General features: G+C 38.5%; 1 protein-coding gene across 3 annotated transcripts in view; it reads right to left on the reverse strand.

Moving 5' to 3' along the window:
• Window positions 1-433: 433 nt before the first annotated feature.
• The window catches only part of TSG101 (tumor susceptibility 101), a 40220-nt gene continuing 26105 nt past the window's right edge, over window positions 434-14548 (reverse strand). The window contains exons 8-10 of one of the 3 annotated variants that reach the window (XM_060263225.1): window positions 4991-5193; window positions 2606-2845; window positions 434-759 (exon numbers count right to left, since the gene is read on the reverse strand). In XM_060263225.1, coding sequence (XP_060119208.1) covers window positions 670-759; window positions 2606-2845; window positions 4991-5193 — 533 coding nt within the window. In that variant the 3' untranslated portion in view covers window positions 434-669. Of the gene's footprint in view, window positions 760-2605; window positions 2846-4990; window positions 5194-12189; window positions 14225-14548 lie in introns of those variants that run through there. The other 2 variants (XM_060263222.1, XM_060263224.1) reach the window with 2 other exon arrangements.

Genomic DNA, 14548 nt, shown 5'->3' on the forward strand with positions numbered 1-14548 from the left:
GTATAGACATAATACCCAACCCAGTTAGTGATTTCCTCAACTAGCCGGGAGAGGTGCTAGATAGAAAGATCTCCAAATAAAGTATAAGCCAGGCATACTGTGTCACTGTGTCATAACCAGGACATGGTGGGGGAGTTCTTACAAGCTGCCACCCTAAATCGCATTACATAATGAATGGTACTGAATTAAATGGGACATAATTTTTAGTGAAGACACACAGGATCAGGCTGTAAGACTGCTTTTTGAATAAGAAAGCATTTTATCCCAGCATCCTACTCATTTTCATTATACAAAAATACACAGATGAGATTATTTCTAGCTGAGACCACTGCCTCCATGTCATTGCAATGCACTATATGTGTTGATATTTTCATAAGGACAAACATGAGAGCACAGAAGCGGTATTCACACAAATATACATAGTACAAGAAAAAAGTGTTACACAAGTTTTATTCAGCCATTAGACCACCAATGCAAAAGGTTTACAGAGAATAGAAAGTGCATTAATAAAAGCTAGTCCTTACCAAGAAAAAGAAAATATATTATCCATTCAAAATATTTTACAATTGAATAATGTAATAACTTATTCTGGCTACCTACTGATTAAAAAGTAAAGTAAATGAGAATATGACTACTTTCTGAATGCCACTTTTCCCCAAGCCATGAAGGTCAGTAGAGATCACTGAGTCCTGCAGTCTTCCTTGCTTTCTGCATAAGTGCCCTCAGTTGAAATTGCTTGCGAGACAAAAGGCGAACATGCTGAGAAGAGAAAAAGAGCCCATTATTCACAATGCAGAATTACTTAATTCAAAGCATTGAGACTAAAGTTGTTTACTTTCATTTGATCCAATCACACTAGATAGGATGACTCCATCTCTGCAGTGACTATTTAGAATTGCAGGACCAGATTACATCCTTCAAGAGAACTTGATTAAAAATACAAAAGAGCTTCAAGAGGACTTCCACAAACTGGGTGCATGGGTGACATGGTAAATGAAGTTCACAGTCGGTAAACATAAGGGGATGCACATGGGGGGGGGCTAATGGGGTCTGAACTTGCTGAGACTGAGGGAAAAGGATCTTGGGGTTGTAGTGGATAGCTCAATGAAAGTGTAAACCCAGTGTGCTGCAGCAGTGAAAAAGGCAAAATCTGTTAGGAATTACTAGGAAAGGGACTGAGAATAAAATGGCTGATATTGTAATGCTCCTGTATAGATTTATGTTGCACCCTCATTTGAATTATACAGTTCTGGACACTGTATCTCAAAAAGGACATTGCAGAGCTGAAAAAAGTACAGAGAGCGACCAACATGATTAGGGGGGTTAAAGCACCTTCCCTATGAGAAAATGTTGAAGAATCTGGGACTTTTTAGGTTTCTACAATTACAGAGATTTATAAAATTATGCATGAGGTAGAGAGAGTTGACAGAGAGAAATTTTCCTCCCTCTCCCAAAATACTAGAATTTGAGGGCATCCACTGAAGCTGATGGGCAGTAGGTTCAGGATGGACAAAAGGAAATACTACTTTACACAGACTGTTCCTGCTGGCAGGAGAGCTCCCTGCCAACACAGCTTCTTGCTGCAGGAGAAGTCAATCCAGGGCTGGCTGTACTGCAGGGAATTGAGAGCTCCCCACCAGCACAGCTTTTAACCAGTATTTTTCTTCTCGAGTCTACTGGACAAAATGTTTTGGGATTTCTGGAAAAATCGCAGATCTGAATACTGTACTGGTATTGGGACCCAGGATTCTTCTGGAAATCTCTAAATTTTTTCAGGTTCAATAGATATCGGTTAAAAAAAACCCCTGCACACCCTAACAGCTATTGTCCGTGGGATTAGGGGCAAAAGGAAGCAGGTAACAGGAAGAGAATGGGGAGACAAGCAAACAGATGTGAGAACTAAGTTTGAGTCCAGTGGCACTTCATAGGCAAAATTAAATTCTGAGAATAAGCAAGAACTGAGAGACTTAGCATGTGAAGATGCACACTTTCAGATACACTGAAACAGATTTCGTCAAGCATTACATATAGGTGGAGGGGTTAGTTGCCTGGAAGGGCTAATTAGAGTCAAGCTGAATAAGTACAGCTAAAATTGGAATAATGCAGTTGGTAAGGACTGTCAGCAGCAAATTAGCATACGGATAATAAAAGTTAACAACAGATGTGAGAATTATGTTTGAGTCCAGTGGCATTCCAACAAAGTTTACTTCTGGATATCAATGAGAATTGAGTGACTTAGCATGTGCAGTGAGATAACCTCAATATATCTGTTAATCCTTGGGATTTCCATTTTCCTGACTGTCGTATAATTTGTAAATCAGCAATTTCCCGTTCCAGTCTGTTTCTGAAATACCTTTGCTGCTTTACTCAGTTCTCACTTATACCCAGAATTAAACTTCATTGGACTTAAAAGTGCCATTGAACTCAAACTGATGTGAGAGAAGGGAACGATGCACTTGGAAATGCTTCCTTTTCTACAATTATGTACAAACTATGGAGTAAAAAGTGGTACATCATGACTGGTTCCAAGAGAAACCAGGAAGAACCACAATCCAAATGCCAAATTACAGTCAGTTTACAGAGAGAGAGGCTATTTTACACCTACCTTTAGAAAGATATCTAGATCAATAACTCCACGTCTCAGTGCTTCACCCAGGTAAAAGATTGTGTCTTCAATGGCATTTTCCTCTGCATACAAGTTCAAGATCTGCTTATAAAGAGGTGCTGTAGGAACAATAACTTCATCTATGTCATTATTTTCTGACTGGCTTTCCATTTTCTCTAGGGCAGAACTCAGCTCTTCATCTTTCTTTTTCAGAAGTTCAATGTTCTTGTCAACTTCAGTCTAAAAATTATACCATTGTATATCATTATATAAACATCATATGAAAGTTACTTGTATTTTGAAACACAGACATTATTTTTAAGTGAGATGTCCTTAAAATCACAGAGTTGGAAGGGTCATCTAGTCCAACCCCCTTCACAATGCAGGAAATTCACAAATACCTCCCCCCCACATACCCCCAGTGACACCTGCTCCATGCCCAGAAGATGGAGGAAAAACCCTCCAGGATCCCTGGCCAAACTGTCCTGGAGAAAAATTGCTGGCTTGCCCTAAAGTGCCAAACAGCATTTCCCTGGACATGCAAGAAAGAGCCACAAGAACTAAGCACTGATGCAACCCTCCCCCCCCCACCCCCGCCGATCTGCCTAAATTCACAGAATCAGCAGACAATATCTAGTCTCTGTGTAAAAACCTCCAAAGAAGGAGAGACCATCACCTCCCAAGGAAGCCTGCTCCACTGCCGAACTGCTCTGTCAGTAAGTTTTTCCTAATGTTTAGTTGAAGTCTCTTTTAATTTCAACCTGCTGGTTCTGGTCCAACCTTCTGGGGACCCCTTTCAAAACCTCCTACTTTCCCCTCTTGTGTTTAAACCCCCTCAGGACCACACCTCCTTTAAAGATCATCTCCATCTTCCATCTTGAATCTCATCTTACTGTTTGAATGTTTTCCTTTAGTCTTGTCAGATTTCCTTTAGTCTGTCTTTGCTGTATTATTTGAGGATAATTCTACCTAATATGGCTGACAATCTCTTTATTGTCAAATCCAAGTGGTTCTCATTCCAACATGTTCCAAAATTTGAAACTGTTGTCTGCCTTCTCCTAAGATCTCCACTTTAAAATTAAGAGGGCTGTCAGCTAATATTCAGCAGACGTGCCCTTATGTGTACTCAGACCAAGATGTTTTCCAGTATCTCTCATTTAGAAATAGAACCTTCATGTGACCCCCCCCCCCCTTTTCTAACTACAGACTCCATCCCCTTATGTATCTTCCAAAATATTCCTACATAGCAGATACTGAGCAAATGAACATTCACCTCATTACTCATATGCGCATGCATAACTGGATGCTTTTCTCCACAAGATCAATCTGGGACTTATCTGGACTTCACTATACATCATTTCAGTTTCCTTCTTACTAAGCCTGTCTAGCTTTCATCCAACTGAACTTGAATCTACCTCCCAATCCTTGTATCCTCATATTTTACTGAAGTTGTAAAATAGCTATGAGGAAGAAGAGGAGGAGGAGATTGGATTTATATCCCACCCTTCACTTGGAGTCTCAGAGCCGTTTACAATCTCCTTCCCTTATTCTCCCCACAACAGACACCTTGTGAGATTGGGGCGGGGGGGGGGGGGGGGCTGAGAGAGCTCTCAGAGAACTGCTCATGAGAGAACATCTGAGAGAACTGTGACTGATCCAAGGTGATCCAGTGGGGAATCAAACCTGGTTCTCCCAGATTGGAGTCTACGCTCTTAACCACTACATCAAACTGGCTCTGCACCACTACACCAAATATGAGACAAACTGTGGAGATGGCACTGTGCTTGAAGGGGGAGGGGTCCACAAAATTTCACTCTTCTCATTCACAGCTATGCATGACCCACACAAATGATCCACTGGTGTTTGTGAAGGATGAACTGTGAAGGAAAGGACAAAACATCTGGTGCTACCTGACTGTGGCTTCTAGGATCCAAGTGCATTTGCATTATGGCCACTGCAGAATGTTTAAGAGAAGCAGTTGGAGCAAAAGGACATTTTACATAACTAGCCCACACCTTCGTAAGTCTTCACTGTCTTTTCAAAATCCTACTAGGACAGATCCTATGCCCAGCTTTGCTTGTGGAAGATTTTGACCAATTCCCCATTCCCACGGCAGTCCCTCCATGCTGATCCTTAGGATCTTCCAGCACCCTAGGAGTAAGATTTGGATGAGCATTTATAAAACAAAAAAAAGGGTAGAGAGATCCTCCAATCCTTGCAATTGTCCAATACTTGAGTGGAATGTGCTGCAGACAGTAGGAGTCACTACAAGGAAAGGAAAAGTTTCAACCATAGCTCTACAAAAGTTGTATCAGACAAGAAACAGGATACCATGCACCGAACACTTGATAGCTTTTTAAAGCTCTTTTTAAGCATTCTCCTTACCACTTCCTGGTCAAGGCGGGTTACCATCTCTTCAAGCTTTTGGTGACCCTTTTTCAGGTCTTCTTCTGTGCGCTTCAAGGCATTGAGTTCTGCCTGAGCACGGTCCATTTCTTCTTTCATTCGCCATCTCAACTTATCACTGACTGCTGAAATAAGTGAAGCTCGAATAGTATCTTCACCAATTGTGCCATCTCTGCTGGGACCTGCAGAACAGAAGTCATTCAGAGAAGTTATCCCACAAGCAGATCTGCAGGTCAGGAATGTCTGCAAATGCTTTTCAGAATAAAAGCAAAACATTATAGTCATGTTAAGTTGCTCTTAAAATGGCATATCCATGAGGTTCCAAGCTGGATAGGAATTGCATCTTCTCCAACTTAAATAAGACCTTGTCCATCTTATCAGAAGATGCACCTGTAGCCTTGAAATCAAATAATTTGCTAACTTTTTTTTGTAAATATAGCAAATAGTGCCAGTGAAGCTTTTATGCACTTGTCGGTTTAACTATTATGGCAAAACATCAGACCTTAAACGTTGGTTTGCCCACCTTAATGTCTACTTAAATTTCACTGCCATCCTGTCTGTCTTGAATTATTGAAATATAAATGACTACACCCCCAAAATTCAAAGTTTTATTATGAAAACACAGAATCTGTTTCAAAAAAATAGCTTTAGTCTTTGTTTTGAGGAATTGAAGAGGAGGAACTTCAACAGAGCTACATGCCACACACCATTCAATGCTGCTTTATTTTTGATACAAATGTTTCTTTTGCTCTTGCAAAATAAATGTTATGTAAAAAAACCTACACAACGTTATTACCATTTGACATATAACTCCAAAATCAGCCATGCACAAATATTTTCCTTAGCAAATCTCTGCCTTGCAACAACTACCTACAAGCTCATACATACTACACATTTCAACAATTTTCCACTGTCTCCACTCATACAACATTGCCTTAGGAATACCCTTTATTCTTGGGACTTGAAGTTTAACAAACTTCATTTCAATTATTACCATTAGTACATTAGAAATATATTTTCAGTGAGAACATAAAATACTGTGGACAATATGCACAATACAATAAAGTCAAAACTAACCAGAATTAGGAACAGCACTCTAGTATAAAAATCATATTTTACCTTAACACACCAACTCAAAGTGCATCACAGGTTTCATATGTAGTCTGTCGCCATCCACATGTCCAATATTAAAATTCTTCTTAATTATAGTCTTTTCATACTTATCAGTTCGTTATTCATCTTAAGGTGTTCCTGGTGCTATAAACAACATCCAGTTTGTAGAAGTCCTGATGATGTGGTCCATTCCCTTAATTTTGTGACCAGCTGACCCCCAGTGTAAGTATTTGTAAGTGTCCACCCAGCAAATAGACTTGAACTACTGAAACTGTCTTTTCATATTGTAGTGGAACTGCTATGTTCTGAGCTTTGTTCACTCCGGTTAGATCTCCACATCAAAATGACTTCATCTCTGATCCCAGTTTCTTACTCCAAAACTTGGCACTTTGCTTGAAAGTTATTATTCTATATTCATTTTCAATATTTCTTTCTTCATGCTTTCATTTTTCTTCCCAAGCATTAATGAGTCACAAGAAAAATTGGTATAAGCTTCTTAACGTCACAACAGAAGCATGGAAGGTTGAATTGATCGATTTCTAGATACTTTTCTTGTATTTCAAAGTCTTATTTCTGCATGCAGGGTTCACCAAGGTATTCTTGCTTACTTTCACTTCCATTCTTCCTCCTTGGGTTCATGTCCAGTTAAAAGTTTCAGTACTAGCTTCTTCTGTGTTGATCATTGCTTCCTAAAGTCTCTCTACTCTTCTCTTCAGAATGCATAGCTTGGCATGTATAAAGAACACTGAAAACAGTGCCAAACAAAGAAATTCTTCTGCATAACAAACCAAAATTTCTATGAATACATTAATATATCTATGGTGTTCTGAACATGGTTGATTTTAAACATTTAAATGGTTTGATTTCAGTGTTTTAAAAATCAGTTTTCATTTTAAAAGGCTTTAGCTAAATTTATAAATATTTTACTTTGTCATCCTATTACAAGTACATTCAATTGAGCACATTATATCTCTTCTCAAGGGATGGAGGACCTCCTCAACAACTTAACATGCTTAAAAAGCGCTCCATGCCAATACTTCCTATAAATACTCAATTTCTATACATTTAATGATATTTAGTAAACATTTTCACACCACAGTTTTAAGTCTAAAGTACGTGTGTTTTTCTGAATAAAAATGCACTGTGGAGAAATTTGGGTTGAAATATAACACTAGATGCATATAGTTTATAAAGCCAACTCAAATGAAGACATCGAAACCGGTTTTAACAAATTCCTGTACACGCCAAAATGAAAGTACAAGAAAACAAAGCACTGGAATCCACATGTCTAGATCAAAAACAAGATATACACACCACCATTCAGAAATGCAGAACTTTGAAACTTTCACAAAACATTTATCCTTCCCATTTAATATGGAAAAAGTTTTAAGAGCAGAAATGTCTATTCAAATACTATAACTACAAGACGCTAGGTTGTTTCCTTTGGCTATTTCCCACAAACTCCAAAGGCTCTTCTTCAAGCCTTCTTGTGCTGGAAGACACCCCAGCATTAGTGGGATGGAGGTACAAGATACAACCCAAATACTATAGTTTAGTTTAAAACAAAGACAGAAAGAGATGGAGAAAGTTTGATTTTTTAAAACATCTTTCTAGTTTGATTTTGTTGTCACTGGTACCACTTGCTAACGAAGTATTTACAGCTGCTAAGACTAGATACAAAACTATATGAATCATTCAATTTCAAATGTGATTTTTGCCACTGAACATAAAAGGAGCATTAAGTCAACACTACACAAAGAAGAAATTGTAATCAGGTCATCAGTGTGGACTGCAGAGAGGAAAGTACCATATTTTAATATCAGGTGTTACCTACTCAGATATAAATGACCCGTGATCAAAGCAAAGATAGTAAACCAGGTTTAAACCACTAATCCTCTTGAACACTTTAATGAAAGGGAACAAATCCAATCATTTTGCTTTTAAAAACTAAAATTATTAAATGACTTGCTCTGTGATGGGAGCAATGCCATTAATGGGCAAATGAGAACAAGCATTCTGGTAGATCTGCAGTGAATTTCTATCATATGTACAACTCAGAAAATGAATGGATTCAAATGGTATTTACAACCTTCAATAATAGGTTGAAGCCAGGGCACTGAACATAGGTAGAAGCTATTCATGAGTTCCTTGTGGATTTACACATGGTGATAATGACAAGCTATAAAGGTTTTAAAATACTGATTTGTACTAACTGGGAGCTAGACAGGCCATATACCATCTGGTGCCTGGAGACTATTTCTCACATTTTCCCCTTTGCTACTGACTACATCAAAAAAATCCCCAAAAGGTAAAATATAAAACAGAGGGAGCAATATAAGTAGAGCAAGGGTGGCCCCAAGCAAACTATAAACAAACTCATTTAATTGTCAAACACTTCAGATGCGCTGAAGTGTCATGTTGTGAGAGTGCAAATGTGTGTCATTTCCCCAATATTGAATTTTCATGCATCTTAACACAACTGTACAAAACAATGTTTTCTATGTAGCAATGTCAATTAGATGGACCGCTCCCCCCTCCAAGATCTGAGGTTTCCCAAACAGTCTCTCATTTCTTTACCAAAACAGATATAACCTCACAATACAGTGTTGGGTTTGACTGTTCAGCCAGGGTCAATTCTACTAATTGACCAAATAGAAAGTCATAACTCAACAATACAATTTTGGCAAGCTTCAGCTATACCAGAAAAATCAGTTGTGAATAGCCTAACACCATGCTTCTTGAGCCACCTCCCCCCCATTTGTAAGGCGTCATATTTCAGAAGATTATGGTTTGGGATGAAGAACAACTGAATATGGAAAGAAAAAGATTTGCTTCTATTGTCACAGAATTTGTACCTCACTCAAGAAATTTAACTCATACAATCTACACAACAATTTGTCATGATCAGAGAGCAGGACAGACAGACCCACCAGAGAAGCCTAATGAACAATCAAGCAGACCCACATGGCCCAAGGAAACCACTATACAAAACCAAACCACATATAATAAATACTAAGCCCACAGTTGTGTGTCCTTTCCCTATCCACAATATCTCTGTGTGTATATAATATAAATGCAGTATGGTCTATAAATTCACATCCTAGAACCAATCACAAACTCCTTCTCCAAGATGCATACTTATGAAGTTGTTGTCCATGTTTTAGTTAAATAAAGCAAAAATATAAACCAGGGTGGGGGTGGGGAATACGTTCAAGTGTAAGGTTTTAAATGTAAAGAACAAGTCAGAAAGAATCACATGTATCCACAAAGGAAAAATTCTAATAGCTTGGAGAGCTCTTTAAAGAGCATGAGCCCCTTAACTTTTTCTGTCATGTCCATAATTAGCCACCCTTGGAGATGAGTTTATGGCACATAGCCATTTATCCCAGGGAGCATGCAGACATTTAACCTTTGCCATACAGAGTCTAGTTTCAGGTGACCTTATGGTACTGGCCCTACAGTACTACAGATTAGAAGTTGTACTTTTTGGGGAGGGGGGACCAGCCAAGACTAAACCTGGCTCTTCAGGTAGATTTCAATCACCATCATGATTGAAAGAATGCAATTTTGCAGTGGAGAGATCCAAATGTACATCAACTTCAGCTATTTTCCCATCAGTTTCCCCTCCTTCTGCACACCTCAAAATGTCACTGGTGAGGGTGAACAGAACCTCCAGAATAGGATGTCATGCAGCAGGGAAAAGGCTGCAGTGAGGAAGGGGACTCAGCATAAACTTCTCATGCTTCCAGTATTTTGTGTGAATGGAAGGACAACTCAAGTAACCGCAATACTCATCTGGTACTGGAAAATTACTATTATCAAAATACACATACTTTATCTACTCCTACAATAATTACCTCTTAGGCCAGGGGTGGCCAACAGCAGCTCTCCAGATGTTTTTTGCCTATAACTCCCATCAGCCCCAGCCATCAGCCATGGTGGCTGGGGCTGATGGAAGTTGTAGGCAAAAAAACATCTGGAGAGCTACTGTTGGCCACCCTTGTCTTAGGCTTTTACTGAAGGCACAAAATCTGTATTTATAGCCTGTTTTCTCCCCTCCTGGAACTTATACCCATGTACATAGATTCCCAGGAAAGCTCACATTCAAGCACTGAGCTGACCTAAAGGTTCAACAAGTTTGTTACCTTTCAACTATGCCAATCAACCTTTGGTACAAGCCCTCCTAAAGTCTAAAAGAACACATCTAACATTATACAGCTGTCTTAGCAGTTGCTTTTATGTAGTTCCATGAAACCATTTTAACAGTTTCAAGAACACATCTACCAAACAAGTAAAAGATCTGACATCATGTGAGAATATTTACATGAGGGCCATACAATTGATAGCACTCAGGCATTTTCACTAAGAGATCTGAAGTCCACAGGTGGTCTTACATACAGGGACTTTTCTGCTATCCTCTTCCACTGGTAGCCCTCAAAGATTCTGAAAAAGCACCCACAAAAGGTTGGGGGTCCTCTAAAACAGCACCACATGGGAAGGGGGGGGGGAGAATATCAGTCATTCTTCTGTGCAGATGCACTTTCCATTCAAGCACATCATGCATATACTTGTTCTATTACAACAGTGAACTCTGAAACCCAAGTTATATATACCTACAGAGAAAAAGAATTCTAACATCCACTTTTTCCAGTATTTTAAAGAGATTCCATCCTATCTGTATACTACTTACCTCCATAGGATCAAGCAGCTGCAAATCATAGATTGGATGTATGATGTTACCATGCATAATGCTGTATACAAGTGTTCACAGAAAATGTTCAACAAGACCTAATGCTTTGGAATGCTATCTTGCTAATTCAAAGAACGTTAAATTACAAGCAAGAGAAAAGACAATTTAGCTAACAAAAATATCAACGCAAACTCTACATTGATCACTGCCTGCTTCTTTTTCAAAAATGTTCATGGCACACTGTACTTTCAGTGACTTCATACTCCAACCACAATAACTGTTTAATCATAAGTGGGCATAATTAAACTCTGGTTTAATATTCCATGTGACTGCAGCTCATTCAAAGGTACTGTTATTAAAGTTTAAAGCAGCTGGAGAAACTGTGATAATTTCAGGTATGTCTGATAGCAGGGGTGCTATTTCAACAGAGTGAGGTTAGAAGCCTGAACAATATCTTACCTCAAGAAGTCCTCCAAGAAAAGTAAATCACATTATTTAATATGAACTGTTTATGAACATACCATGTAAAGATTACTACTTTATTTTCAACACACAGATCACCAAGTTACACAAATCAGATTGATTAATCAAAACAACTGTCCAATCTCAGTTAAGACAGAAGGCCCAGCCAGTATATAGGAACTTAGAAAGACCCTATTACAAGCAGTGTACAAAATGTAGTCTGGTATCTGCACTTTTAAGTGCTGCTAAATTTCATAAGAAAAGAACTGGACCATTATATATACATATTTATATGTAGAACTGAGTCCCAGGCTTCCCCCCTCCCCCCAAGGCTAAATAGTTTCCCTCATCCTGGTGGGAAACTTTCAGAGATATTCAAACAGCAAACATACAAATAAAGGTGTTCAAGGTTTTCAATTAAGGTGTAATGATATGTATTTGAGGCAAGATCTATAGAACTGCTTCTGCTGCTCTACATTACAAAATCAAGTCCATGCCAAACCAGCTTACCAGAGTCCAGTCAAAAGGCTGAGCAGAAGAATTAAACATTTTTCTAGGTAGTCACTTGACTTCAAAGAAGATGGGGAGATGACATACACCATTTAAACACATTCTCTCTCAAATTAAATTTTAAAAGGCACTGTCCCATATAGAAGTGATTTGTATGAAATTTACTACCAAACACCCAGGAATATGGCTCTTGTGTGACTCCATTCAAACATATTCCTCTATAAATGATCCTAGTCTTAAACTTGGTAAGAATCACATACCTTAATGGTAGGCGTTTAAATTAAGTGGTGATGCCAGAGAGATACCTGAACAATTGTATCCTTTTCTCAAGTAATTTTTTTAATAAATAAATAATATGCTAACACTTCTCTGTATTATAAACTTTTCCTAGCAAACACTTAAATTGATAGTAAATATGTTTATTCTGTAAGATCATACAAATTGATGCAGCTTATAGAGACACTGTCAAACAGGGCAGGCAGAAAATCAGTTTCACATATTTTAACATAAAAATACATCTCACTGCCCCCTAATGTTTTTCGATTTTTTTTAAAATGGCTATCTTTACAGTCTCCTGCTCAACTGTAACACCTCTATGGAAAAGAAGTGCCTAGGAAATACACACACAAAATGTGTTTATTAAGGGAAATGGACCCTCAGTAACGTTATTTACACAGCTGTCATTTAAAATTGCAAAATCCTTTACTTGTGATGCTATGATGACAGTTTATAGAAAATATACTGTGGAGGCAATTGGAAAATTAAGTAACATTTAAAGTCCAGCACTCCAACCCAACAAGCTGATTCAAGCATAGGAGTTCTAAGGCTAATGAAGAGGTCTCTCACATATTCCAATGAAGGAAGCACATATTCCAATGAAGATTATTCCTTTTTGTATGCAATGTTTTGCTCTCTAGGAAAGGAACAGAGCAGCCTATATGCAAAAGCTCCTTATGTGCAATAGAGACACGCAGAGCTAATAACTGGAGAACCTCTCTGCAGTTAAACCTTTAACATATTAACGCAAACTATTAAAGTCACAAACAAGGGAAGTTCTCTTGTATCAATGCTTTCAACATAACATTAATATGGCTTAAATACTTGGATTGGGAGGCTATGTCTTTTTCTCCTCATATACGAAACTCTTCAGATCATGTGAAATTTTTTATTCCCCTCTCTCAAGGCAAACCATCTAGAGCCATACCACCCCCTCCCATCTCCCAAGGGTCCACTGACAATTTGGTGCAGGATTTATGGGAGTGCAACATGCTGCAGAAAGAAGAGGGTTGGAGGTAAGCTGTTCTACAGGTACATCACAAAGTATTGGCTCCAACTCACTGCTTTTAATTTCCACCACAAATATTCCTACCCTGGTCTATGTAGGTCAAGCAATGAGCACCTCCATGTCTGCACTTTTCAAAAAATGTAACAAATCTTACTCTCCCCCCCCCCTTCCAATTCTAAACTTTAAAGTTCTAAACTGTAAAATTTAGCACTGAAACAACTTTATAAATATCAGTTTAGGTGATTATCACTATACTATATCCACTGAGTATTTTTAGGGGTGAAATTAAAATCAGGTGGTAAAACTGTTTGGTAGTATTTCAGAGCAAACTGAGAAGGTGAACTTAATTCAACAAAAAATATTAAATGGAATTTGCACATTTAAATATAATATATTACTGTAATAATTGTGGGACAGTGCCAGAGATATCAAACTATGTATTAGCAATCTAACAAGACAACCCCAGCGTCTGCAAACTCATTTTGCCACATTGTTGCAATCTTCTTCTAATGATCTCTATTGCTAGAGAGATACTTATTTAACAAAGTCGGCATCAGTAATTCTTCCTCCGGTCAGATCAAAGTCTCCAAAACACTCAGTAAATCCAGGTTGAAAACATCCGTGCCACTTTCAGACAATAGGACACCATCTAGATGAAACAATCCAGGAGACTCTGGTACAAGGGAATCATGTTTGATCACAGTCCCTCCAATATCCTTTATAAAGAAGCCGATTTCTCTATTGACTCTTCGCCTGCTTTTCTCCATCACCTTATGAGGTACCTCTTGGTTCCATACTTTGCGGGGCACAATATTGGACCAGACCAAAATGCTATTCCTGAAGATCTGTCTGAGATGTCCTAAATCCTTCTTCATTCGGTTTATGATATCGAAATTACTTGCTGTCCCCAGGTCATTTCCTCCTAGATGTACCACCAGTATATCAGGATCTGATAGACGTCGCAGTGTATGCAAGAGGGTGGGTGTTAACTGATCCCATGTCATGCCGCTCTTTCCTAGCCAATGTAATTTGGCATCCTCCAATGGAATGCCCAACTGTGGGCCAAAGCTTCTCTCAAGTGCCCGTTTTTCTGCCCAGAAAACATATGAATGACCACAAATCCATACCTGTTTCTGCTTTCTTCTGCCATCTGCTATTAAGAGAACAAACATACATTAATGCATGTATAGTTTGTGACCTAATCACTTCCTGAAAAATTTGCCCAATGTAGCTCATTCTGCATTATTCCATGAAAAAACCCAGAAACTAAACATGACACAGATGCCTCCATTCTAAAGTACATCATCTGCAAAGCAAACTCTCGGTTTGAATATCTGTTCAGGGATTGTGCAATGTGCTGGAGCATGAAGAAAGTTTACCTTTTGTCAGATGATTTTACTGGTAAAAATGTCTGCACCTGGATAAAAACTCAGTGAAAAGGAATCCGTGGTCAATGCCTCTTTTTGCCTGGCTTACA

The sequence above is a fragment of the Heteronotia binoei genome, chromosome 21 (genome assembly GCF_032191835.1).
Source record: "Heteronotia binoei isolate CCM8104 ecotype False Entrance Well chromosome 21, APGP_CSIRO_Hbin_v1, whole genome shotgun sequence".
NCBI lineage: Eukaryota > Metazoa > Chordata > Lepidosauria > Squamata > Gekkonidae > Heteronotia > Heteronotia binoei.